Raw genomic sequence first — 27,227 nt, forward strand, 5'->3', positions numbered from 1 at the left:
ATGGATGACGGCCAGGAGCAGGACGAATATGAGGAGCGCCTAAAGGAAGTTTTTAACAGTTTTAACAGCAGTGGCTGTGGCTCTCTGAACCCAGAGGAACTCTTTGACCTCTGTCAGTCCCTCCACCTGGATGATGCTACACCAGCTCTCCTCCAGACGCTGCTGCAGAGCCAGGACCGCCTCACTGCCAGGGTAAGACTGATCAGATCATTGCATAGTTTGGGGAATCATCCCATTGTGATGTGCACGTCATCTGTGGCCATTTTCCACCTTTGCTGAGCTCCTTCTGCTCTCAGGTCCTCGTGTCTCCAAGCTTTCTGCTCCTTTGTTTGCTGTCTTGTTGAGGAGAAAATATTCCCCCCTCATCCTTTTATTCTGTCTGTCACCAAGACAACCAAGCCAGCTAATCACCGTTCACGCAAGTGCTTCTTTGAGTGTGCTCCATGTGGAAATGTATGAAACAAGCAGGATACTTATCAGATATGTACACCTGGACCTCAGTACGAGTTTACACTTTTTGTTTTCGTCATTTGATCCTTAAAAAGAGCAGATAAGGCTTTTTTTTGCTTACCACTGCTTGCTCCACACTTTCACATGAAATTCTGTTTTGTATATAAGCGTGTGGACAGACTGGTGGCCATTGTCTTGCACGTGTGGGTGGGGTAAATGTTCGGACAGACGCCAGCGAACTGATTGCCTATCTATGGCATCCAACAATAATCTCAAAAACAAGAAAAAGAAAGGTCTTTCTATAGGCGCCAGCCGTCAGCCTCTAAAGCACAAAGAAAATCACCATATTCAGGGTTAGCAGCTGCTGATTGTTGAAGTGTGACCTCCCTGCTCCTGCTCAGACCCTCCTCCACCAGGGACACCCGGTCTCCACCCGGCACACGGGGAATTACACCCATTCTGTGGAATTTCATGAACTTTCTTCTTCTTCACATATTCAGCGTTGCATGAATTCTGTACGAGGAATCTTCAAGTTTTAACAAGTACAGAGTCAAGTAACTATATATTTATTTATTTTTTATCAATACTTGTTGCAGGTTGACTTCGATCAGTTCAAAAATGCACTTATTCTGGTTTTGTCCGCATCATTTGAGCCGCCTCAAGCCAAAGAGGAGGAAACCTTACCAAAGCCAGGTAAAGTTGGATAAAAATCCTAGCAGATATAAATAAGTGTTTTATAAGAGGACCAGAGTGTCAAAAGCTACAGAGCACGAAGTCATGCTGTTTATCTGTAATTTATAACTGTATTGGGTTTAATATTGAACTTTAAGAGCCTTTTCACTAAGTCATCCGAGTATAGAAGGCGATTAGGACAAGCAGGACCGGGGCAGTGCTGAGTCAGCTGCACATCCACAAACAGAAGCAGAGGAAAGTGAACTGGCTCAGATCCAATCAGCTGTCGGCTCTGTTTGCACTGTCATGCTTGAGCTGATTGCACGGCTTCATGCTGTAGTGAAGTTTGGAGAACATTTATCATTCAGGTGCAATTTCTTTGGAGTTTACCCTTTAAGCACTGTTAACCAGACACATGTTTTACTGACACAAACTGGACGCTGCTCTGACATCCTGGTTGCCACTTTTAAAGAAGTTGATTGGAGAAGTAGCTGTGCAGGGAAATGTTAGTCGCTGGGACTTTTATTTTTTAATTTATTTCATTTGGTCTTCTACATAATAACAATATACACATGTTGTCCCCCTCAGATTCTGCTGAGGTCCAACCCAAGTTTGTGAAAGGCAGTAAACGTTATGGCCGCCGCTCCACACCGGAGTTCACGGAGCCCGTTTCAGACTCGTCCGAAGTAGCGAACATAAACCCTGCTGATGAGGAGGATTTGGAGGACAACTATGATTCAGCCGTTCCCAGGAAGCGTGAGGTAAAAGGCTAAGAGTTTTTTTTTTCCTTTTTTCCAGTGTCACGTTAAACCTCCAGACAAACACGGGTGCCAGTCTTATCGTCTCCTGTCCTTGCATGTTCTGCGTTACTTGGCAACCGCAGCCATGTTGAGGCGTTATTCTTGGTTAATCAGCTTAGTGTCATGCAGGGTAGATCCAGAAATGTAATATAAAGGTTCCAATGCCAGGTTCTCAGTGCATTCTTCTTTACATAACTACCTGGCGCTCTGTAAATAACATGTTAAACATAAATACTGATGGAAGCGCCTTAGATGTTCAACACGTAACCTGTCGGTGTACTGTCACACATGGCTGTCGGTGAAGTGTTTCATGACGTGATTCTGTGGGAAATGAAGTGTTCAGCGTGGAGCTGAACTTTGCCCTGACTGCATATGCTGGCAATGATGCGGCACTGAATAAAAATGTGACATTTTTCATGAAAGGGCTTTATAAAGCTTCAGGTCGCTTCACAGCTGCATAGTTTGACCCTTTGCGTTGTACAACAGAAATAAAGCTGGGAAATGTACAGGAAAACCAGCTCAAGGTCTCTTTAGGTTGCATGAAAATATTTTTGACTCCAGTTTTGTCTCCAAAAGTGTCAAAGAACTCATCAATTGTTACAAAAGTGCAGGAAAAAGTATTTTCTTTCTTTATTAATGTACTTATTTTTAGTATGTCTTTACATCTGAGATGGCTAAGCAGTATCTGGACCTCAGAACAGAATTTCATACCACTTCATATTAAAACATGAGGTATGAGAAAGTTCTTGAAGTCTTGGAAATATGGCCAAAAGTCCACATTCCCATGTTTGTTTTATCATGTATGATGCAGTGTTTATCGTGCTGTTGTATCAGAAGCTGAAGACTGCAGGCAGTTTTCTTTTTTATTCTGTTTGCGAAAAAATGATCAATTACATTTCTTTTAATTATATCTGACTTTTTTTTTTTTTTTTAATTATAAGGTTATTTACCATGTTTAATGCTTTACATCTGATTACCTTGTTCATTGATATATATTCATAAGAGGAGGATTTCATGCTTTTCCCAGCTCAGCTGCTCGTCAGATCACTTTAGTTGTTGAATGTCGCTACAAAAGAGAGATGATGACTAGACTCTACTGTGCATGGTTATTTTCACTGATTTCACTGCAAGAATAAGTCCAGCAACTCTTTTTACCAAAAGCATTGCTTCCATCAGATGGTCATATTTCACCTCTGTTCTTTAACACAGGGTTACTGAGGTTATTATTTGGTGTTGTTCACAGATTATTGCCTTGTTTTAACGTATACACCTCATATAAAATGTTTTTTTTTTTACTGTCTGCTGCGGTCAGACCAGCTTAGGTTACTTTCTAATACTGATGCAGATATTTTCCAGGTTGAAACGAGTTAGAAAACGCTTCAGCAACATCAGCGGCAACAAAGAAAAATTCAGCAGAGCATTATAATGGTCAGTTCTGCTTGAGCTTGGATGGATGTATTGTCTGAAGCCACCCCAGATGCCTGCCTGCCAGAAGACAAACACTATCTGAGACACTGAATAGAAGCGTGTCTTGGTGTTGACTAATCTAGCCTGCGACAATACAGCGACGTCCGGCCTGTGGACCAGCAGATGGGGTTGGAAAGGGGGGGCTCAGAGACAGCAGACCTGGTGTTGTGGGAGGAGGAGGGTGTAGGACTGTGACGGAGGAACAATGAGCCTCGCTACCCCCTCCCTCCTGGATGCCTACAGTCCATGTATCAAAATGCCACTCGTAGAATCCCATCTGCTCCTCATTCCCTCACTGTCGGCTTCCTGAACAATGGATGGGCCACTCTGGGACTGGGTCACACCCAGCTCAGCCCCACCTCCTTTTAATATTTGATAAAAAACACACACACAAAAAAAAGAAAAAAAAAAGTTTGTTTTAATCCTGTTAAAGGCAACATTTCTTGATTGAAGGGTGCTGCTATATTAAGATACCTGAAACTTCAATAAAAAAGAGAAAACTTTCTCTATTCATTTGAGACTGCCAGCAGAAACTTTTATTTTTCATTCCATTATTCTCTCCATGTGCATCTAGACTGGATCTTTCCCAGTTAGAGATAGACAACCAAAAAAAAAACAGTTTTTACCGTCTATACGCATTATTTTTATTTTGTGGGTTTTTTGTTTTTTTGTCCTCCAGCGCTGGAATGCCAACGAAACGAACACAGAGGAGTATGAGGCAGAAGGTATGTCTGCCTTTTCATAGTGTTTCCATTGACTTGTCTTCTCCGTAAAGATTTGCTTGTAATGAGCCAGTAATGTGCATCGCTTGCAGGCCAGATGCATCTATGGAACCCCGATGAGCCCAGCACGCCGCGGGGATCCGTCGCTCCGCTGTCCTCCCGTTTAGAAGAGAGGTTGCGTGACGTTTGCGAGGAGTTGCCGTTAACGTTGGACGGGTGTGCTGGTCACACCGAGCTGCTGGCTCTCTGTGAACATCTGGGCTTAGAGGTGGGATACATTTAAGTTAGGAAATCTCTGGCTCTTTTTTTGTTTGTTTGTTTTCTATGCAGATGATGTGACTGTAATGTTCACATCCCTCGTACAGTTTCAAGCTTTAGCAACATTCAGATCTCTCATCATGAAATGATTTCAACACCAAGAATAATACATTTTCCAGCTGAGCGGGGATCTTCTGCTGAGTCTTGCCGGCGAAGGCGTGATGAATGTTCAGGAGTTTGTATCCAGGGTCGTAAACCACAACAAACCCCCAACGCCATCTGCCTCCACGCCATACAGACAGCTTAAACGCCATCACTCCACTCAGGTATGACATCAGTTTCATCTCCACTAAGTTGGATTCATCGTTGCATTAATAAGTGCTTTTTTATTGGATTGATTTGAAATGAGGTGTAAAAATACAATTTGTTCCTCCTCCAGCCGTTTGAGGGAGGCCGCAGGATCTCTGTTTTAACCAGCACCATTGGGATGCGTCTCTTCTCTATACTCGATGATGGCACTGGTTTCACCCCAGTGGAACAAATCCTGGATGCCTGGATAGAAGAGGGAATAGAAAACAGTGCAGAGATCCTGCAGGTAATTTTGGCATTTACATCACTTATTGCTAGACGGAATATTTTATTACTTTGGAAATCTTCTAAGGCACCTTTAATATCTCACTGGTTGCGTGATGTCCTATCATTTCTTAAGATGGAGAAAATTAATTTCGCTATCAAAGGACATAAACAAAAGTTTGAACATAAATGGGGATCTTTTATGGAACATTGTAAATCACTACAAACAATACCTTCTGATTAATTCCCCACCCACTTACCTTGCCCTACCTTTTTTGTTGTCGCTGTTGTTGTTCTAATTATATTTACTTATTGTTATTACTATTATTATTTTGTTCTAGGTTATCTTTATTTTATTTTATTTTTTTAAACCGATTTTTTTCCTTTTTTGTTTATCTGGTATTGAAGCAATCGGCTACAACGACCTTTATTTTATGACCGTTGACTGATTCAATGTGTAATATAGGCCTATCATTTTAAGGGGGGGGGGGGGAGAAAGAAAAATGTATCAAGGATAACTTGAAACTCGACGTTTGTTACTATTGTATGTCCTCAATAAATAAATTTATATTTAAAAAAAAAAGAGAGATCCTGCAGGTAGCTTCCTCCAACAACTTTACTGGCCGTCTTTCTAAACAAATGCTAACTTACAACTTTGCCGATGTTTTCTCGGATGTTTGGATAACTACGAAAAGAAGACAAATTTTCTGGGTGAGGGGAAAAAAAAACTGAATGATGTGTTTAAAAAATCGTTTTAGGCTTTGAACTTTGACCTTGATGGGAAACTGAGCCTTGCAGATCTCACCATGGCACTTGAAAACGAGTTGCTCGTCACCAAGAACGGGATTCACCAGGCTGCACTGGCGAGCTTCAAAGCTGAGATCAGATATCTCCTGTAAGTATGAGTCACCGCTGTAATGCAGCTCATTTAGATCCCAGTACGATTTCCTAATCCACGATTAACTAGATTAGAAATAACTTTTTAGCTGCAAGTTTCAATGAAACCATAAACACTGCAGCATCGTCGCTTTAATTGTAGTGACGCTCGGTTCTCTTTGCAGTTATAGTTGCTGGTTTTTTTTTTGTCTTGTCAGAGAGCGTGTGGACCAAGAGATCAGAGAGAAGGAAAAAATCCGATCCGACCTGGAAAAAGCAGAGAAGCAGAAAACTCAGCTTGCCACCGAGGTGGATGAACATCACTCTGCCATCGAGCACACGAACAGCCTCAACCTCAGGTAATCCGCCACTCGCGTCACCCTGCTTGTGCTGTGGGTAGCTTCTTCTTCAACATGCTTCAGTAATTCTTGTTTGTGGGGAATTTTTAGGTTTGTTCTTAAATATTTCTTTGTGTTTTTGTCTTGTTTTTTGTCCTGACATGACTCCTTTAGATCCTGGCTTGCTTACTGAGGTGGATTGAAATTCGAAGGGATTATAGCTGTCACCTCCACTAATCTCTTTCATTCACAGAGTAGAGCTGATCCTTATTAGTTTTCCCCTCTTTTACTTAACATTACAAATGGAAAGTTCAATACCTTTGCTTTAAAGTATTTTTTGTTGATGAGGACGTGAAAACAATTTTAAGTTTTAACTTCCTGCTTTGACACAGACTATAACATTTTTGGTATTTGTGTTTTTTCTTTTTTTTTTCTTCATCCATTGTATTCAAAATCTGCAGGAAGCTTGAACAGGATCACAAAGACAAGCTAGTTGCAGTCCGATCCGAGCTGATGAAGGAGATGGACCAGATCCACCAGCAGGCGGCCCTGCAGCGTGAGGAGCTGGAGGCAGAGATGGAGAAGATCAGGGAGGATGAATCCTTCCTCAGAGACCACCTCTCCATCTCTGTGAAGGTACCGACACGATCGTAGAGCGACGTTTGTGTGGCTGTTTCCATAAAGACAATCAGTCATTCACAGCATGTCTCCTTGGTTGATATAGTTGATCATGTTTGACAGATTATTCTGGCTTTTTACCATATTTTACATCATCTGTTCAAAAAAAGTGAATATAAATGCAATCTGTGTTGTTGAATTGTGCCTGTTTTCAGGAGAACAGACGTCTTGAAATGGAATTGCTGGATAGTAATGAAAAACTAGCAGAGGCACAAAGTCAAATAACTAAACTCCAAACCAATATGGATAATATTATGAAAAACAAGGTAATGCTGACTCATTTCACGTCATTTCCATTTTTTGTTTTCTACCCATAATTACTTTTTTTAAAATTATTATTATTATTTATTTATTTATTTTTTATAAATATTGTGATGTTTTCCTGCTTTCTATTCACAATCTGATGATCTGTAAATGTCTGCTACAGCGCAGCTCTATCTGGTTATTTCTATTTGGTTGTTTTTGGCAACAAACAGACCATTAAATATTCTCATGTTATAATGTGATGTGATTACCTTGTAGTTTGGGGAGCTAGACCCTGGCAGTGCGGACTTCCTGATCCAAGAGGAGCGCATTAAACAGCTGCGCAACAGCTATGAAGCACAATGCAGGGTGACTGTTTATTTCTTCGTCGAACTTTTTCTCTGTTCAAAATCTTTCAAAAAGACAAAATTCTAATAAAGTTGCGGGTTTTTAACTGGCATTTCACAGGAGCTGCAGGATCGTATTGATGAGCTGCAGTCAGAGTTACAGGAGTTCCACACTCTGGGTCGAAATCTTGAGCCCTGCAACAAAACTCTGCCTGAGGAGCTGGAGAGTAAAAGTCCCGGCATGGAGTCCGACCCAGGTAGACCTGTGAATATGAATAGCAATCAAATATATCAGCATTTTACGTGGAAACAAGCCAAATCTGCACCAAATCTAAGCCCACTCATATGCGAGTATTTACAGGTATCGGTTCAGAAGATGTTCAGCCTTTCAGCATGAGCCTGGAAGCGGAGATGATGATGGAGCAGCTGAAGGAGCAGCATCTTCAAGAAATGGAGGATTTGCGAAACCAGCTTGAAAGCAAGGTTTGTTTGTCTAGTCCATGTTTAACTGTGCGTCACTCAGCTTTGCCAGTGTTGGAGAAGAAAATGAAGGTTTGAGGTTGAGAGTTTGAAAGGCTCAGCTTCCTGGTTGTTTTCCGACCTCCATCTCTTCTTCAGGCAATATTAATGCACAATAATTTGTTCAAAGTTTCTCTTTTACTTGAGTAAATCTTTTTTTTTTTTTTTTTTTTCAGGAAATAAAAAGGGATTATTAAAATAAAATATTAGATCTTTACAAGATTTCTGGCAATATTATAATAATATTGTCATTGTGACCCTGATGTCTGAAATGACTATCCTCATTTGTCATTTATAGATTATAAAATTAATTCAGTTCAAAGTGTCTCACAGATTGCCATGTAAGCTATAAGACTACCGGAAATTTAAGTAGGAGAAGGAAATAAAGTCTGTTTAGATGTTTTCATCCTGGTTATTTGAACCTTTCAGAACCAGTAGGAATGATTCGTTCCTCTGTTTATCTGGCCACAGATGAATGAATTTGACATCATGATCGAACAGCAGAGGGCAACCCACGAAGATCAGAAAGCTGCCTTGACCCTCCGATACCAGCAGGAGGTCCAGGCTTTGAAGGAGGAAATGGTCAACATCCAGAACCGCAAACAAGAGCTTCTGAACCAGCTAGAACAGGTGGAGCTGAAACGCGCCTGTTTGGAGCAGAAACAGGCCAAAGAACAGGACGATCTTCAAAACCAGCAAGAAGAGGAGGCGGGGAACCTCAGAGAGCAGCTGCTGGAAGCGCGCGCTCGGGCTGCAGACCTGGAGGAGCAGCTGAAGACCCTGGGGGAAGAGACCAATGAAAACCTTCTCACTAAGATGGAGGAGCTGAGGAACCAATACGCCGTGGAGATCAGCAAGCTAAAGGAGGAACAAGCGGAACAACTAGAAGCCAGACTGATGGAAGAGAGAAAGGAGCTGCTGCAGCAAAAGGCTGAGTTGGAAAGGAGCTTATTAGATGACTGGGAAAGGGAGAAGAAAGTTTTGCTGGAAGGCCATGAAGATGAACTAAAAGCCAGATTAGAGGAGGCGAAGCTGAGGTTTGAGGAGGAGCGAGACGAGGTTGTGAGACGTTTAACAGAGCAGTGGCAGAAGGAGAGAGCTCAGCTGGACGAGCAGAACACTGAGTCTCTGCAGATGCTGCTGGAGGAAGAGATGCTGAAACTAGTCAGGGAGCAAGAGGAGAAGGAGACCGCGCTGAGGCAGCAGTGGGAGAGTGAACAAGCTCGGCTCCAGGAGCATCACGAGAAGCTTGTCCTCGACAGAATACTAGAAGAGAGGCTGCAGTTGCAGGGTCAGTTTGAGCAGAGGGAGAAAAGGCTGCAGGAGGAGTGGGAGAAGGAGAGACTGCAACTAGAGGAGGACTACGAAGGCATGGTCCAGGACAGACTGAATGAGGAGAGGGAGAAGCTTGAGGCTGAAAAAGAGGAGGAAGAGAAGAGGATAGCCGGGTTACTTGCAGAGGAGAGAGCACGTTTGGAAGAGAGCCATCGAGAGGCCATGAAACAGCTGAGCGCGAAGCACGCTGAGGAAAGGGACGCGCTCGGCGCCATGTTGGACAAACTGCGAGATGACATCGCTCGGGAGAGGTGAGGCGCACGATTAAGATTTCTGTTACACAAATAGTTTGACACTTTTTGAGTGAGATCATTTTTGTGCGGGATTAATAATGTACCAAAGTGTAAAAAACTGTTGCTTTAATAAAGACTGAATGACCCTGTACAGGGAGGAAGTTGAGCTCAGCTTCAACCAAAGACTAAGAGAAGTGGAAGACCGTTTCTCAGGCGATCAGGAACACGTTGCAGAACGTTTCCAAGCTGATATCGTGAAACTCGAACAGCACTACCAAGGTGAGCTGAAAGCTCTGTCCGAAAGCCACGTCGCGCAGAAGCTCCGCTGGGAAGCAGAGCTGCAGAAGGCTCTAGAGAGCGCCCGGGAGCAAGAGAGAACCATGGAGGAGGCTGCAAAGGTGGAAAAAGACAAACTGAGTCAGGAATGGGATCAAGAAAGACAAGAACTAGAAGGCGCTCACGGTGAAAAAATAGAGGCGCTGATGATGGAGAACAAGCAGCTGCAAAGCGAGCTGGATGACGTGATGAGCAAGGCTCAGAGTAAAGAAATAGATCTCAGCATGCAGCTGAACGAGCTCCATAGCCGACTTCAGGAGAAACACGAGCTTCTCTCCCAGTCTGACGGCAAAGCGCTTCAGATTGAGCTCCTGTTGAACCAAACTGTGGAGGATTTTAAGCAGGAGAGAGAGGAACTTCTCAGTAATCATTCAGAACTGGAGGCGAAGTACAAGGAGACGCTCAGCATTTGCGAGAGGCAGGTTGCAGAGAGGATCCAGCTGTTAACCGAGCGGGATGACTTGAAGATGAAAGCTGAAGAGCTGGAGATGCTTCTCAAACAAGCGGCCGAGGACTTCCAACTTGAACGGGAGGAGCTCCAGGAAAATCTGTCCGCGCTCGAGAAAAAGTTTCAGGATGATCCGGAGGTTGACGCACTTAGAGTGGAGAGAGACGCACTCAGGATGAAAATAAAAGAGCTGGAGATGACGTTAAATCAGCTTTTGGCATCTGCAGAGAAGAAAGACAAAGAATCCAGCGACATGTCTGAGTTTCTTGGGATGCTGACCGCCAAAGAATGTATTTCTTCCTCTGATGAAACATCTCAAGATCTGCTCAAGCAAGATGGCAGATCTGAGCTCTCTTATCCAGAAGATAAAGGATGTGATGACACAGACGTTGATCAAGACTATGATGAAGATGGTGGCGATGCCAGAAATGCTGAGGGAGATGAGGAGTGGATGGATGCTGATGTTCACCAAGAACAAGATGTTCCGTCTTCTGTGGAAGAAGCAACGGAGACGTATGACTTGCAGCCTGAAAACATCTGTGATGGCGACGGATGCGATGATGAGGTTATTCCTGATCACATGGTTGAAGAGATGAGCCCTGAGCGAGACGAACAGTTTCATGAAGACGATCACCTCAACCCGAAGTCCCCCGACGGTTATTTATATGCTGAAAACAAAAACGACGCAGTTTTCCCAGAGTTTCGGCGTGAACCCATCTCATCACTCGAGGCGTTTGCAGACGATGAGAATAAAGTAGTTCTTGAGTCCTGTGAGGAGGAGAGAAAACCTCAAGATGTACCGATGGTGGACTGTGGAAACTGCTCCCACAAAGATAAACAGCATCATGAGACCGTGGTTGTGGCCTTAAAGCTGGAGGAGGCTGGTGACCCCGGTGAGCGCTGCGTGGCGGATGCTGAGGTCGACCGTTTGCCTAGTTACTCTCACGGAAACAAGGAAGTAAAAACACTTTTTGATGAAGACTGTAAACATTCAGGAGCAGAAGTGAAGGATGAAAACCACGACGATTACTCACATGATGGAGTGGAGGCTCAATGTGGAGTTTCTGATCAGGAAAATCAGGAGTGCCCACTTCTTCAGTTACAAGCTTTGCATAACACCGCCGCAGAGGAGAACGTTCTCCTGCAAGAGAAGATTTCTTTGCTTCAACAGAAAACAGAAATACTGGAGAATCTGTTGGCTCACCACAGCGAGAAAATAAAACATGGCCACCAGGCTTTGGAGGAAAACTACAGCCTCAAAGTCCAGATGCTGGTGCTCATGGAGCATGTCAAAGAGCTGGAGATGAAGGCCTTAGAAATGGCAGATCTTCAGATTAGATATGAAGATTGCATGTGTGAAAATGCTAAACTGAAGGAGCAAAACGGTGATCTCGAGAAGAGGGTTTGGAGCCTCGAAGGCAAGATCAACATTTTCCATGATTTCCCAGACCAGCACATTTCACTGGTGGATGAGATCCGCAGGTTGAGAGGGGAGAACACCAAGTTGTTCCTGCTGCTCAGCGAGCTGGAGCAGCAGCAGCAGCAGCAGCAGCAGCAGCAGCAGCAGCAGCAGCAGGAGGAGGAGGAGGAGGAGGCGGCCCAGCAGCCGGACGTCCACACAGACAAACCTGTTCTTCCAGAGGAGACGGTGCGTGCAGGGATGCAGCTTGAGGATTGCTGTAAGGAGTTTGAGAAGCAGAACGGCAAACTTCGCAGAGCGATCACAGAGCTACGAGACCAATCGCAGACGTTAAACGAAACGACTCGGGCTCATAGGTAACGTGGAGATAACTAGGCTCCTCCATGTCCCCCTGTGGTCTGTGCTGCCTCTTCCCTATTGTGCTCAAAGCCCCTCTCTTGGTTCCCAGCCGCAACATAGTGCTGTTGACGTTGGTTACCCTCCTAAACCCTTTGTGAGATGCAGCAGAGTAACGTTTAGCTGCTTTTAGTCCTAGTAAATCACCAGAAAGCAGAAAAGATGGTGTGTTTTTGTTTTGTTTGGGAAGCTTAGAATTATTTGCTTTTTTTTTTTTTTTTTTTTTTTTTTAAGGCATTTTGTATTTTAAACATGATTTGCATGGATATATTTTAAATTATAATGTTGGACTTGACGTTTTCTGGTGTCCTTTCTTTGTTTAGATCTGAAGCCACTCGTCTCGCAGGAGAAAACGTCATCCTAAGGAAAAAAATCGCAGCGCTGAAAGAAGGGGACTTGAAAGAAGCCCAGGATGAGCTGATGTAAGCAGCGCCTGATGAGACTTGAAGCTTTGCACCTTAAATGGTTTCAAGAAACATTTTATTTCCCCCTTTTAATTTTAGACAAACCCTGGAATACTTGAAGACGGAAAAGTTTGCAGCTCAAAAGGCGGCAGATAATTTCAAGAACGAGGTAACGGTGATAAAATAAAATACTCTTCTTGGTTTTTTGTTTTTTTGTTGTTTTTTTTTTTAATCCACGAGCAGCTGTTTAGATGTGATTTCTTTTCTTTCTGCAGATTTCAGAGCTGCATTCGCAGAGCCAGCTGCTGGAAAGTGAGAACGGCCTCCTTGCGGAGAAAAACAACCAGAATTTTGCTGAGATGGAGAGTCTTCAGCAGCAGCTGGCAGAGCTGATAAAGGAAAAGGCTGAAGAGAAAAGCAAGGTGCGAGCTTCTTAATGGCGGACGGGTGGTTGTCATGTGGTTGTAGCGGGTAGTTAATTGGTGGCTGTTTTGTGTTAGATGGCAGCTTGTGTGTTGGCTCTGGAGGCAGAGTTGACCAAAGCTCTGGAGGACACTGCACAGCTGGAGAGGAGAAATATCCAGCTGTCACAGCAGCTCTCTGACCTCAGAGAGAAGGTGAGAATCAGATTATTAGCTCTTGTCTGAATTCAATAAAGATTAGAAACTAATTTTTTTTAAACTTTTTTTTTTTTTTTTTTTTTTCCCTGTTTAATCGCTTAAGATGACTAAATGAAAAATTGGAATTTGCGTTCTTGGAGGATGGTGATATGAGGAAGTTCGTACCCAATGAAGAATAATAATTAATCTCTGAACATAGTTTTCATCCAGATTTGCAGCTTCACTTTATCCCACTAACCTCGTATTCTTCTATGTACATGTGGGTGACGGGTTACTTCCAGTTCATTCACAAACATAACTGTTTTTTGCAACTAAAAAGATGTTTCTTTTGTTTATTTACTTTTTCCAACATGTTTCTTTAAATTTTTCCATCTTCCATGGTCAACCTGCATGTTTCCATTTTACAACTGTCCCATTTTGTTGGTACTTTCTCTACATTTTAGATGGAACAAACTGAAAAGAGCCATCATTTTTTAATCACTTTACCTCCTGAAGGAGTTTTACAGTCTCTCCACTGATTGGGGCTAGTTTTCCTGTCAGCTTGCTAAAGTCTAAACTCTTTTGCATATTTATACTTTTGCATATATTAGCAAAAGAAATGCAAATAACAAAGTTAAGCTGTATTTTATGGACAACTAGCCATTGATTACATTTGTACTGTTTAGCGCTGTCATATTTAGTACAGCTTTTAAGTTATGGTTCTGCCTTGCATTTGTGTGTTTGTGTTTGTGTCTGTTTTTCTTTTTAAATGAACATCTGTCACTGCTGATCTTCTAATGATTTTGCAAAGAATGGAAACAAGAAGTCACAGAACTAATTAACTTCAGGTTTGCTTCATTACAGCTGTTGTCTTTTTGTCTTTCAGGCTGTCAGGGTGGACTCGATGGAGAATCAGCTCAGCCATCTGGTGGAGGAGCGTAAGGGTGTCGACAAGGAGGCTGTAGGCATTCACAACCAGCTACCTAAATCTCAAGAGAAAGTAAGAGTCTGCTGAAAACATAAATGTCATAATCACTTTCCAGATGAATGACATATCGTGCTCCTGTGGGATTTTAAGCAGACTGCATGTGTCTCGTCTTTTCCTTGAACCTTAAGTGCATTCAGATGTGATCAAATATTACAGGACTGTTTAGTTGATTTATTTCAAAACATTTTGAAATAATCTCCGTTTTACATCAATTAATTCTGTTTATTCAAAAAGAAGGTTAACAAAATGAACTTCTTGTCCACTCGAGGTGAAGACGGTGGATGAAAGTCTTCCAGCTGTCGGCCATCAAAGCTCTCGACTGAAGTCGGATCTTCGCGTTTTACAGCAGGAAAGAGATTCCCTGAAGCATGAGGTTGCAGTGCTGCAAAAACAGCTGCAGAAGGCCAACGATAAGGTGAGATTTTACGTCATTAGCAGGATTTAAAAACAACTTGCCAAAGTGCTACAAAAGAATGTGATGGGAGAAAAAAGGTGAACTTTTTGTTTTTGATTTCAGAACCATATTTTGGAGATGGCTTTGCACTCAAGCGGTCTTCAGAATCAGAGTAAGAAGCTGTACAGGGAGAAGATGTCCCGACTGATGGAGGCAGAGCAGCAGCTGCTCAGGCAGGAAAACGAGAGGCTCCAGGCGGAAGTGCGCAGCATCAAAAGCGAGCTCATCCAGTCCAGAGAAAAGGTGAGCTGGCTCCTACAGCAAACTGGCTTTAACATAAAGCTGGGGTAGGTGATGTTGGGGAGATCGCAAGATGTGAAAGTAGAACCCTGTCTTGGCTCCTCCCCCTCTGGTTTTGGTGCTTGCGTGATCCGAGGCTTTTTTATCACCGCCGCCATGGAGGTTATGTTTTTACCTGCGTTTATCTGTTTGTGTTCAAGATAACTCAAAAAGTTATGGATGGATTTTAATTAAATTTTCACGAGTTGTTGGAAATGTAAAAAGGAAGAACTGTTTTAATTTTGGTGGTGATCTGGATCACAGTTTGGATCCAGGAATTTTTTAAAGGCCTTGGTGGAGATTTGCCCCCTTCGAGTGCTTTTCTAGTTCGCATCTTTTTCCACCAACAATTTTCTTTCTCAGCTGTTTAGCGAGAGGCAAATAAACCGAGCTGGGTCGGGGAAATCCTTCCTGCATTTTCTCAGACATCTTTGTCTTCCAAGTTTCTTCTTCACTACCTCGTATTTTCATCCTACCACACTATTTATGTGCAGGGTGTGGCTATCGGCTATGCGCTGCGGGAGGGGGAGGAGGGGAGCTGAGAGAAGAAGCTTACAAAATATAAGAAACAAGCAACTTCAAGTCGGTCTGAGCATTTGGATTGGTCAGAGTTTTTACAGATTTACAGTAAACTGGGGGGTTTAGGACGAGGAATCACTTCACCCAGAATAAAAAAAAAAAAAAAAAAAGAATGTCTTTCAGCTAAATTACCAACCATAACTTTAATAAAAAAGAAGAAATTCACCAGCATTGCCATCTTCTCTATGCTTGTCACTAGTTTGCTGTTTCAATTTGTGGCTGCAGGTCCGTCAGCTTGATGCCAACATCCTGTCGCCGAATAAGCACAAACAACCAAGTCAGTCCTCCCTGGTGAAGGCCTTGGAGCAGGAGAACGCCTCTCTGAAACAAAAGCTTGAAGCAAAAAGGGAGATCGCCAAGGTATGAACTGCACTCCTCACACTAGGGGAATCCTTAGTGAGCATTTTGGATGATCTGATGGTTTTCTAAGTTCTTTTATGTGGTTACAGGGATGCAGCGCTGAACAAAGCCAGGAGCTGGAGAGCCTTCGGCAAGAAAACGAAGCGCTCAGGGCACAAATGGCTCGACTGTCTTCACAGCTGCTGGAGGTACCTTCACCACACGGATGTTTCCCTGTTTCCTGCGTGCCTTTTGTTATAAATGCTTCTATAGGTTTAATCTTGAACTTAAATAATTTCTAACTTCTCAAATCATTCATACATGATATTTTTTCTTCTAGCCAAGCAACTCTACACTGGTTTTACTTCTTTCTTCTTTCAGACATTTCAGGCTCAGTTTGCTGGACTTCTGCCTCCGTCGCCTCACAGGGTACCCAGGGGACAACATCGCGGTGAAGATCCAGAAAACGTACAGGTATGGCAGGATTTAAATATTCAACTTTTATTCTTTTTTTTTCTTTTTTTAACTTTCCTTCGCCAAGCACGTCACTGTGTTTTACTTGTGAACACAATTAGTCCAGGTAGGCTTAAAACCAAATCTTCCTCTCTGTATTAGTAAAAAGCTTCTGGCTGAGTCTGCAGTGGAAGTAGAGCTAAAAACCTGAGGATGTACTGTAGTAGCGCTGCATTTTCACTCAGACATGCTTAACACTTCATCTCCTTCCATTTTTTATGTTGTTTTTTTCTCATCATTGTCATTTGCTGTTTCAATGATAAATTCTTATATGAACTGGGCACCGTTCCTCACGGTGGATCTGGTTGTGGTGGGATACACTGGGAGCTGAATTTGTAATCCATCTACTCCATCTTCTCAATTCAGGTGCTATTATTAAATACTTTTGTTGCAAAGTCACCATTGACATTTTAAGCATCAACAACTAAATAAAACAAAGAACAGCTGGAAACAGAGAGACAAACACCTGAGCTGAGTGTTTCATGGTGGTGATCTTTGTTTGTTTTACCATTTCCTCCTCATTTTGATTGCTGGGTTTGCTGCACACTTTAGTTTTGCTTCTCTCACTCGTCTCACCACCAGTCTGTCATCACCTTTATATTTCACACATTTACAGTTGATTTTATGTTGAGTATTTACTCTGTCATATCCGCATGTGTTTCTGTGTTGTGTTCAGACCGTAGTGTTTGTTTTAGTTTCCATCTCAGGCCTGGAGTAGTTTCGCTGGTGTGACGTCTGGGTGTGGTTATAGCAACTGTTTGTTTTTCTTTTCAGTTTCCTCATGTTGCACAAACATCCGTCTGTTTCGAACAGACAGATGTAGATCCATGATACTACTCATCCTTACATTACTGAAATGGTTTATTTCAATATTAAATTAAACAGTGTTGTGCAAAAGTCTTTAAACATCTCATTTAGATTTTTTCCAGAGAGGCTGATTCTCTGGGATTTCTGGAGATTTTCCAAAGTCTTTGTGTTTTTGGACATTGGCTGCTTTTTTTTTTTTTTCATTTACTCTTTTCCAGTCCAGTCCTTGTACGCATGTTGTCTTGGTAAAGTATAAAAACTGAGAGGGGTTCAAGACTTTTGCACAGTACTGATTATTGTGTGTTTTGTTTAGGGATGCACCGATACCAATATCAGTATTGGCTCAAAACCATGCGCAGGCCAGCGCAGATGTGTTTGATGCCATGCTTCGGATGTGTTTTAAAATAAATTAATGCCTTGAATGTTAAAATTTGACGTTTTTTTGTTAAACTAAAAGTGAGACACTTGTTTCAGAACCACACAATTATAGTTGTATTTAGGTAAAATGTGCCAAATCAAAATAACACTTGTAGAAATTGTTAGATCTGTAATGTTATATTCATATTGGTGAGGTAACTTAAGAAAGGATGAGTAATTTATTGCAACCTAATGAAATCTTACAGTTATAACAGCAATAATAACCATAGTCACAATAATGTTCACATAAACAGATTTGGTATCTGCAAATATCTGTACCGGCAGATATTCAATTTTCAGATATCAATATCGGATCGCCTCTCCCTGAGCCGTCACCTTATCGTGGTGGAGGGGTTTGTGCGTCCCGAAGATCCTAGCAGCTATGTTGTCGGGGGCTTTATGCCCCTGGTAGGGTCACCCATGGCAAACCGGTGTCTAGGGGAGGGACCAGACCAAGCATGGCTCATAGAGCCCTATGATGACGACCAACCTGGGCATGAATGTTCCCTTGCCCGGACGCGGGTTACCGGGACCCCCCTCTGGAGCCAGGCCTGGAGGCGGGGTACGAGAGCGAGCGTCTGGTGGCCGGGCCTTCGCCCATGGGGCCCGGTCGGGCTCAGCCCGAAAGGGTTACATGGCGCCCCACCTCCCGTGGGCTCACCATCTGCGGTAGGAGCCGTAGGGGTCGGGTGCAATGTGAGCTGGGCGGCTGCAAGGGGCGGGGACCCTGGCGGTCCGATCCCCGGCTGCAGAAGCTGGCTCTAGGGACGTGGAACGTCACCTCTCTGGTGGGGAAGGAGCCTGAGCTTGTGCGCGAGGTTGAGCGGTTCCGACTAGATATAGTTGGACTCACCTCGACGCATGGCTTGGGCTCTGGAACCAGTACCCTCGAAAGGGGCTGGACCTTCTTCCACTCTGGAGTTGCTCATGGTGAGAGGCGCCGAGCAGGTGTGGGCATTCTCATCAGCCCTCAGCTTGGTGCCTGCACGTTGGGGTTTACCCCGGTGGATGAAAGGGTAGTTTCCCTCCGCCTCCGGGTGGGGGGACGGGTCCTGACTGTTGTCTGTGCTTATGCACCGAACAGCAGTTCAGAGTACCCACCCTTTCTGGGGTCCTTGGAGGGAGTGCTGGAGGGTGCTCCTTCTGGGGACTCCATTGTTCTGCTGGGGGACTTCAATGCTCACGTGGGCAATGACAGTGAGACCTGGAGGGGAGTGATTGGGAGGCATGGTCCCCCCCCTCTGAACCCAAATGGTGTTTTGTTATTGGACTTCTGTGCTCGTCATGGATTGTCTATAACGAACACCATGTTCCAGCATAAGAGTGTCCATATGTACACCTGGCATCAGGATTCCCTGGGCCGCAGTTCCATGATCGACTTTGTAGTCGTATCGTCGGACCTGCGGCCACATGCCTTGGACACTCGGGTGAAGAGGGGGGCGGAGCTGTCAACTGATCACCACCTGGTGGTGAGTTGGCTCAGATGGTGGGGGAGGAAGCCGGTCAGAGCTGGCAGGCCCAAACGTGTTGTGAGGGTCTGCTGGGAACGTCTGGCTGAGTCCCCTGTCAGAGCGAGCTTCAACTCCCACCTTCAGCAGAGCTTCGAACATGTCCCGGGTGAGGCGGGGGACATTGAGTCCAAATGGGCTGTGTTCCGTGCCTCTATTGCTGAGGCGGCCAGCCGGAGCTGTGGCTGCAAGGTCGTTGGTGCCTGTCGTGGCGGTAATCCCAGGACTCGTTGGTGGACACCAGCAGTGAGGGATGCCGTCAAGCTGAAGAAGGAGTCCTATCGGGCCTTCTTGGCCTGTGGGACTCTGGAGGCAGCTGATGGGTACCGACGGGCTAAGCGGCATGCGGCTTCGACCGTTGCCGAGGCAAAAACTCGGGCATGGGAGGAGTTCGGCGAGGCCATGGAGAAAGACTTCCGGACGGCTTCGAGGAGATTCTGGTCCACCATCCGGCGGCTCAGGGGGGGAAGCAGTGCTCCGTCAATACTGTGTACAGTGGAGATGGGGTGCTGCTGACCTCAACTCGGGACGTTGTGGGTCGGTGGAGGGAATACTTCGAAGACCTCCTCAATCCTACCAACACGTCTTCCCATGAGGGAGCAGAGCTGGTGGACTCAGGGGTGGACTCTCCTATCTCTGGGGCTGAAGTCGCTGAGGTGGTCAAAAAGCTCCTTGGTGGCAAGGCCCCGGGGGTGGATGAGATCCGCCCGGAGTTCCTTAAGGCTCTGGATGCTATGGGGCTGTCCTGGCTGACACGCCTCTGCAGCATCGCGTGGACATCAGGGGCAGTACCGCTGGACTGGCAGACTGGGGTGGTGGTCCCCCTTTTTAAGAAGGGGGACCGGAGGGTGTGTTCCAATTACAGGGGAATCACACTCCTCAGCCTCCCTGGTAAGGTCTATTCAGGGGTCCTGGAGAGGAGGGTCCGCCGGATAGTCGAATCCCGGATTGAGGAGGAGCAGTGTGGTTTTCGTCCTGGTCGCGGAACAGTGGACCAGCTCTATACCCTCTCTGGGGTCCTGGAGGGGGCATGGGAGTTTGCCCAACCAGTCTACATGTGCTTTGTGGACCTGGAGAAGGCATTCGACCGTGTCCCCCGGGGGCTCCTGCGGGGGGTACTCCGGGAGTATGGGGTACCGGACCCCCTTGTACGAGCTGTCCGGTCCCTGTACGACAGGTGTCAGAGCTTGGTCCGCATTGCCGGTAGTAAGTCGGATTCGTTTCCGGTGAGGGTTGGACTCCGCCAAGGCTGCCCTTTATCACCGATTCTGTTCATAACTTATATGGACAGAATTTCTAGGCGCAGCCGAGGGGTTGAGGGGATCCGACTTGGTGGCCTCAGGATTGGGTCCCTGCTTTTTGCGGATGACGTGGTCCTGTTGGCTTCATCTGGTCGTGATCTCCAGCTCTCGCTTGAGCGATTCGCGGCCGAGTGTGAAGCGGCTGGGATGAGAATCAGCACCTCAAAATCTGAGACCATGGTCCTCAGCCGGAATAGGGTGGATTGCCCTCTCCGGGTCGGGAGTCAGGTCCTGCCTCAAGTGGAGGAGTTTAAATATCTCGGGGTCTTGTTCACGAGTGAGGGAAGGATGGAGCGTGAGATCGACAGACGGATCGGTGCGGCGTCTGCAGTAATGCGGGCTCTGCGCCGGTCTGTCGTGGTGAAGAAGGAGCTGAGCCAGAAGGCGAAGCTCTCGATTTATCAGTCGATCTACGTTCCTACCCTCACCTATGGTCATGAGCTGTGGGTCGTGACCGAAAGAACGAGATCTCGTATACAGGCGGCTGAAATGAGTTTCCTCCGCAGGGTGGCCGGGCTCTCCCTTAGAGATAGGGTGAGGAGCTCAGTCATCCGGGAGTGGCTCAGAGTAGAGCCGCTGCTCCTTCGCATCGAGAAGAACCAGTTGAGGTGGCTCGGGCATCTGGTTAGGATGCCTCCTGGACGCCTCCCTGGTGAGGTGTTCCAGGCACGTCCCTCTGGGAGGAGACCCCGGGGAAGACCCAGGACACGCTGGAGGGATTACATCTCTCGGCTGGCCTGGGAACGCCTCGGGATCCCCCCCGCAGAGTTGGCAAATGTGGCTGGGGAGAGGGAAGTCTGGGCTTCCCTGCTTAGGCTGCTGCCCCCGCGACCCGACCCCGGATAAGCGGCAGAAGATGGATGGATGGATGGATGGATGGAATATCGGATCGGAACTCCCAAAAAGTGGATCGGTGCATCCCGAGCTTTGTTGCATAAAATATAAAGTTTGCACTAAAGCTGAATGTGTGAAAACTGCATCTTTGTTCATAGCTGCATGAGGAAGTATGAGACAAAATATTATACCCACTTAAATATTCTCAATGATGCAACAGTTACAATTTATTTGGCTTTATTTGACTTTTCTAACAATTATATTAAAATGCTTTTCTTTCAAACTGCATTTTCTTCCAAACTACACCAAGCTGCAAAGGCATCTAAAAAAAATTCAAGATTCAAAGATTTAAGAATATTCAAAGCTTTTATTGTGGAAAAACACAGTAAGGAAACAAATTTCCCTGTACAATGAAATTCTTACCTTTCCGTCCACATTGAATCCCTTAAATATTTAAGAAATAAAATATAGAAATAGAAATAAAGAATAGACTTATTTTTAGAAGAAGAACATGCATAAAGAGTAAACATAAAATATAAACTATAAATTGTATATATAAGGTGGAAAGTGCTTTTCTGACTAAAGGTATTTGTTCAAAATTAGACGTAAAAACAGCAATAGTACATCTCCCTTAATTTCATTTTGTACACCATCCGTACTTGCCCTCCATCTTTTTTTATTTATTTATTTTTTCCCTCCCTAAACCCGGCACAAACACTTAGTCGTGCTTGCAGTGACTGCAGCGCCGCTACACGGTGCTTTTACTGAGAATCATTGACTTACGCAGCAACCAGTGAATACATTCAAGAGGAAAATAATAGCTTGCAGATAATCACTTGGTAATCTGATCATATTATCAGCATGTATTTATTCCAAGCTGAAGGATTTTGAAATGACAAATGGTTTGAAAGAGGTTTTACATGCAACTAAGACATAAAAGAACGTTTTTTTTGTTGTTGTTTTTTTTTTGTCCCAAAAGTTCCTCTATAATCCTGTTAAAGTGCTCCATTTTTTTGTAAGTCTTCAGTAGTTGGTTAGCTAAAGATCAACATCACCAACTTAGTAAATGTTATTATTCACTAGAATTATATCACATTTTAGAGATGCATGTCTTCTGCATTTAGTTTATTACTTACTCAAAATTGTTATTTAATACTCATGAAACTCATTTCCAGGTGTAAATGACCCAACCCCTATTGAATCATCTACTGTATCCCTAGCCTGTGTAGGTGTTTAGGTTTAGAGGAGAGGGTGGAGCTCTGGTGAAGTGTACCTCCTTTTCTCTCCAGGGGGCGATGCCGGAGCAGCGGGCGACTCATGCAGACAGCTACCGGCGGATCGGTGGATTGTAACCTCGGCTTCTCTCGCCTGCTCTTCGCTTTAGCTTCTCTTCATATTCTGCTCTTCCTCTGCGATGTTTGGAGGGACAGTCTGAGTGATGCACATGATGCCATGTTTTCTGCATCCTTATAGGAGATTGTAAACCATTGTGGTGCCTAATTCAAAAGGCTCAAGGTGTGATTGTATGTCTGTGCTGCTAGGTGGCAGGGAAACGCACAAGGTTTTTTTTTTTTTCTTTTCTTCCCAAAGGGATTTTAATTGCAACAATGACAATACCACTAACAACATGAAGTTTGTCAGGCATGCTATAGAAAGTGTAACACTGGTTGTATGCATTTGTATGTTGACAAACAGGGACATGACCTTTTGTAGTCTGAAAATATGTCCTGATTACAGGGAACCATCTTAATGCTGGGAAATGTTCTGCATTGCACTTCTTCTGTTTTCTAACTATGACAGGGTATGTGTGTGTGTATGTGTGTGTACATCCTCAGAGGCTGAATCTTGTGACAGATTGCCTTATGATCATGGAGGAGCATCACACTGAGGTGCACTTTGTGCCTTCTGAGCTTTTTCTGTCAATCAAACCATTCCTGTCGCTTACTCTGACGTTCCCGTCTGATTTTCTCTGGATGTTTCTCCCTCATATTGATCCCATGTTCCACATTTTACACTTGGTTGAAATGTGTTCTGGACCTGTTTTTCGTCACTCTTGCACAGCCAAAGTGCATCACGTACTTTACATTTGAGTTTATCTCAAAGAGGGACTTGATCATTTTGTTTCACTTCTTTTATTAGATATTTTTATTAGTTACTGTTATTAATAAAACGTGTCATTCTGTGTTTTAGTTCAACTTGCATTTTTTTTTTTTTAATCCAAATAGGGTTTGTGTTATTTATACATTAAATTATTTTTGTAGACTTATTTGGAATATATGGAGTAGTTTTACACCTATTTATTTTATTTATTTTATTTTTGAGTATTGTCCTGTCCTTTAGAAATGTACCTGAAATCATTTTAATGCACAAATCAGATTAAAAAAAATAATAATAAAGCAAGTAGCTCAAAAGAAGTTCTCTTGTATTTTTTTCTTTTTTGTTTTTTTTTTTTTGTGATATCTGTCTTGAGGCTAAAATTACACAATTTTCTCATAAAATGATTCCCTCTGCATCAGCTTGATTTCATTGACTGTCTTCTCACCAGGATGAAAGAGAGAGGAAGATGAAGAACATGGAGGAGCGCATGAGGGAAATCGAACTGTCTCTGCATAACGTCAAGCTGCTGCTTAAAGAGAAAGTCGCTCAACTGAAAGATCAGGTCAGTTCAATATTATTAAAGGATTGTTTTTTTTATAAATTGAAACATTTTGTTTAAAAAAGAAAAAACACAAAAAAAAAGCTACAGTTTATATCAATACGGGCCACAACAGATCTGCATAAAAAGGAGTTTTAATCGCCAACGACATTAGATTCTCTCCATTTCTATAAATACCTTTTATATTTAAACCCATCTACAAGTGCAGAGGACAATGCAACCATGTTCCAAAACAGGGTTGATATTCTTTATGCTGGATGCAGTGAAAAAAAATTGAAGCTCTCTCTTGAATCATAAGTTATCTCATTGCACAAATACTACACATGCTTGGCCCTGCAATAAACCGGTGACCAGTCCAGGCTGCACTCTGCCTCTCGTCTGCTAATTGGGATAACTGGGATAGACTCCAGCTTCCCCACAACCCTGACTGACTTGGACTAAGTTGTGTATATAAAATGGATCAATGATAGACAACGTGCTTACTAGAGCTGTGACAATATGTTTTGTCCCAATTCGATTCCTTTTATTTTTGGGTGCCGATTTGATTTAAATTGCAATTCTCTCAATTCTTTGATATAGCTGATTTTTGTAGATTAAAAAAAAAATGTATAAAACTTTTTTGCTTGTTGTTTTTCTTCATTTCAATGAGTAAAAAACATAGCAGCCAGACCATCATTCTGCTGCTATAATGCCCAAGAAGACAAGTAAAAAGTTTTTTTTTTAAAAAAATAAATAAATAAATAAAAATTGTATAGTGCATAAATTTTATTTGGGAAAAAAAGTATTGGGTAGAAAAAAATCCTGATTGCCGATTTTTCGATTTGATTTTCTCACCCCTAATGCTTACAAATAAGCAGCTCCAGCTGTTTGCAATTGTTTGAGCATTTTCACAGCACAGTGTCACATTTCTCAAATCTAAGTTTCAGCTTTAGCTACACCTCAAGTATTTGTTAAATTACTTCTTTTTTTTTTTTTTTTTTTTTTTTAACCTGTAGAATTTTTGCATTTTGTTGTCCAACAAACTGAAGACATTTCTGTTTTGAGCCCATCAGTGCCAGATAAAGCTCTTAGTGGACATCATGAGTGCAGCTGCTGCCAACCAGCAATGACAGGTTACAAAGGCTGAAGCAATGAAACAACGTTACTGTTGTGAGCCTCTGCAATTAGAAGCAGATTATATGGCAGCAAGGACAAACTGGTCATCTGGCAATCTGAGCATTTTCCTGATGGGAAACGACATAGTTTATTTGTTGGTCTGACTGGTTCATAAAACTCAGCAACCGACCCGCTCAAATTACTGCCACCTTTCACTGTAATCTCTAAGTCATTTATCCAAATGGACAAAGAACTTTCTTTCCTGACCAACAACACATGAAATGCGTTGACTTGCAGCACATTGGCTCTTTCCTTAACTGACACCAAGCTAAAAAAAAAAAAACCAAACTGGTGATGTAAACCCCTTTTGGGTCTGTACCAGCAAATGCAGTTACCTGTAAGACCCCAGGACAGGAAACAGAGAAGAGGAACTGCTGCACAATGTTTTGTTAAAAGAAAAAATGATGCTGCAGAAATGATTGACGTGTTTGGCACAGCATGAGGAGCTTCATCAGCAGCTTCCTGTGATGATGATGATAATGGTAGAAACTGCAGTAAGCTGTACTGCTTTCACATTACTGTTCTGAGTAGAAACCCATTAAACCCAGTAAATTTGAGCCATACAGGCCAGTTACCAGTGAACATGCTAGCTGTTTAAAAAGTTGGGATGAATATGTAACGTGTTAGCTTGTCTCGTTACATTAATGAAGTTGTGAGTTTCCATCAGGAGAAAAGCTGGTTAAGTGGTTGTCTACTGGTTAAAATGTCTCTTAAGTTATATATTCCTGAACTAAATCATTGTATCAACAGTGAGAACGTTATTTTTAAAGTGATCATTTAATATGATCATTCATCAATATATACAGTGAGTCAGCAGCTTTCTTAATTTATTTTTTGATCTGTTATTGTTGCGGTGCTGATATTTGATTACTTTTAGGTCAAAATGTGTTAGAAGTTTGTGTAAATGTTTCTGGACAAGATACAGAAATAAAACTCTTAAAATTACTTATTTACATTTTGTCCAGTAATTCTGGACCGGTCTGCATCGTTATGTTAAAGAAAAAAGATCTCTGTTCAATGATTGTATTTCAATAACCTTATTGAAATACAATCTCACAGACTTTTAGTGATTTTAAGAAGTAGAACAGCTGATGTAAACATTTTAAGGGAGTTCAAAGATTTGTGGTTTGCATGGTCTTAAATGAACCAGTCCAGGAAAAAATGCCATGCTTTTTTTTTTTTCCCATGAAATGCAGAAAGTATCCAGGGTGTCTGATTGAACATGTTGGAGATTCTCATTGGGAGCAGTGTGCAGTGTTGGTGTAATTCCTCTGACTTCCAGAAGGGGGAGCAAAGTAAAAGTCTTCCAGACAACTAGGTCTCCAGTCAAGCAGTCAAATCCTTAGTTTTACTGAAGTAGAACTCTGATTGTTGGTAATTGTTGACTTTTTGTGGGTGATACAAACTTATCTGCTACATCAGCTAAAATAATAACACCTTTATCATTTTTTTTTTATTTGGCTCTTCTAGCTGCACAAGAATGGCAAAGCAGATGTGCTGATCAATGACCTGTATGTTGAGAACACACAGCTGCTGAAGGCTCTGGAGATGACGGAGCAGCGGCACAAAATTGCAGAGAAGAAAAACTACCTGCTGGAAGAGAAGATCTCCAGCCTGAACAAGATAGTGCGGGATCTAAATTCATCATCTCTTCCAGCACTACCTTACAACTATAAATGCCCATAATGGTATCTCTGAAGCACGTTAACAACACTTGGGGTCTAAGTGTCAAAACCAACCAAATGTTTGTTTTGTTTTATTTTACTGCAGGGACGCTTGTGCAACAAATCCAGCCATCTGAATGCGAGCTGGAATGTTTTATCTTGTGTAAATCTTATCTAAAATATGCAGTATTTTTATTTGTTTTCACTCTAAGCAAAAAGATGATGTGTTGGATCTTTTTTAAAGAACTATATAGGAGGTCTGATTGTAAAGAAGATGTTCTATTTCACAGTAAGTTATGTTTTTTAAAGTTTTCCTTTTCTTAAAGTAGGAACTGTTAGTAGTAACAATATATCCTTGGCACTGTAATGTACTTTTTACACACATGCTCTCATGTTTTTTCTTTCTCCAGTGTGGTAAACTTGTGCATAGTCCATTAATCTAGTTGACTCCAATTGATTTTGCTGGGGGGTTTTTTAACACTATATGAAACTTCATAGACTGAATGTGCTTAAGCTTTAACACTTACTCTAAACTAATCATTTAGGGAAAAACCAAAAACACTGATCGGTTACTGTGTGTAAAGCTGCAGTAAAAGACTTAACCATCATGAATGTTTTG

At 43.1% G+C, this 27,227-nt stretch overlaps 1 protein-coding gene across 1 annotated transcript; it reads left to right on the forward strand.

The window, feature by feature from the left end:
• nin (ninein (GSK3B interacting protein)) lies at positions 1–26,710 on the forward strand (the record flags this gene model as incomplete). Its single annotated transcript, XM_079261710.1, has 27 exons — positions 1–192; positions 1,047–1,143; positions 1,711–1,883; positions 4,069–4,114; positions 4,204–4,379; positions 4,549–4,695; positions 4,809–4,964; positions 5,701–5,837; positions 6,037–6,177; positions 6,618–6,792; positions 6,990–7,100; positions 7,357–7,446; positions 7,546–7,681; positions 7,786–7,907; positions 8,415–9,529; positions 12,435–12,533; positions 12,615–12,684; positions 12,791–12,937; positions 13,016–13,132; positions 14,001–14,114; positions 14,371–14,517; positions 14,620–14,799; positions 15,640–15,774; positions 15,864–15,962; positions 16,135–16,227; positions 23,679–23,792; positions 26,415–26,710. 27 exons carry the CDS (start codon positions 1–3, stop codon positions 26,628–26,630), a joined length of 4,545 nt encoding a protein of 1,514 aa, XP_079117836.1. The 3' UTR covers positions 26,631–26,710.
• Positions 26,711–27,227: the final 517 nt, after the last annotated feature.

This window comes from Telmatherina bonti (genome assembly GCF_933228915.1).
Source record: "Telmatherina bonti genome assembly, chromosome: 22".
Classification (NCBI taxonomy): Eukaryota; Metazoa; Chordata; class Actinopteri; order Atheriniformes; family Telmatherinidae; genus Telmatherina; species Telmatherina bonti.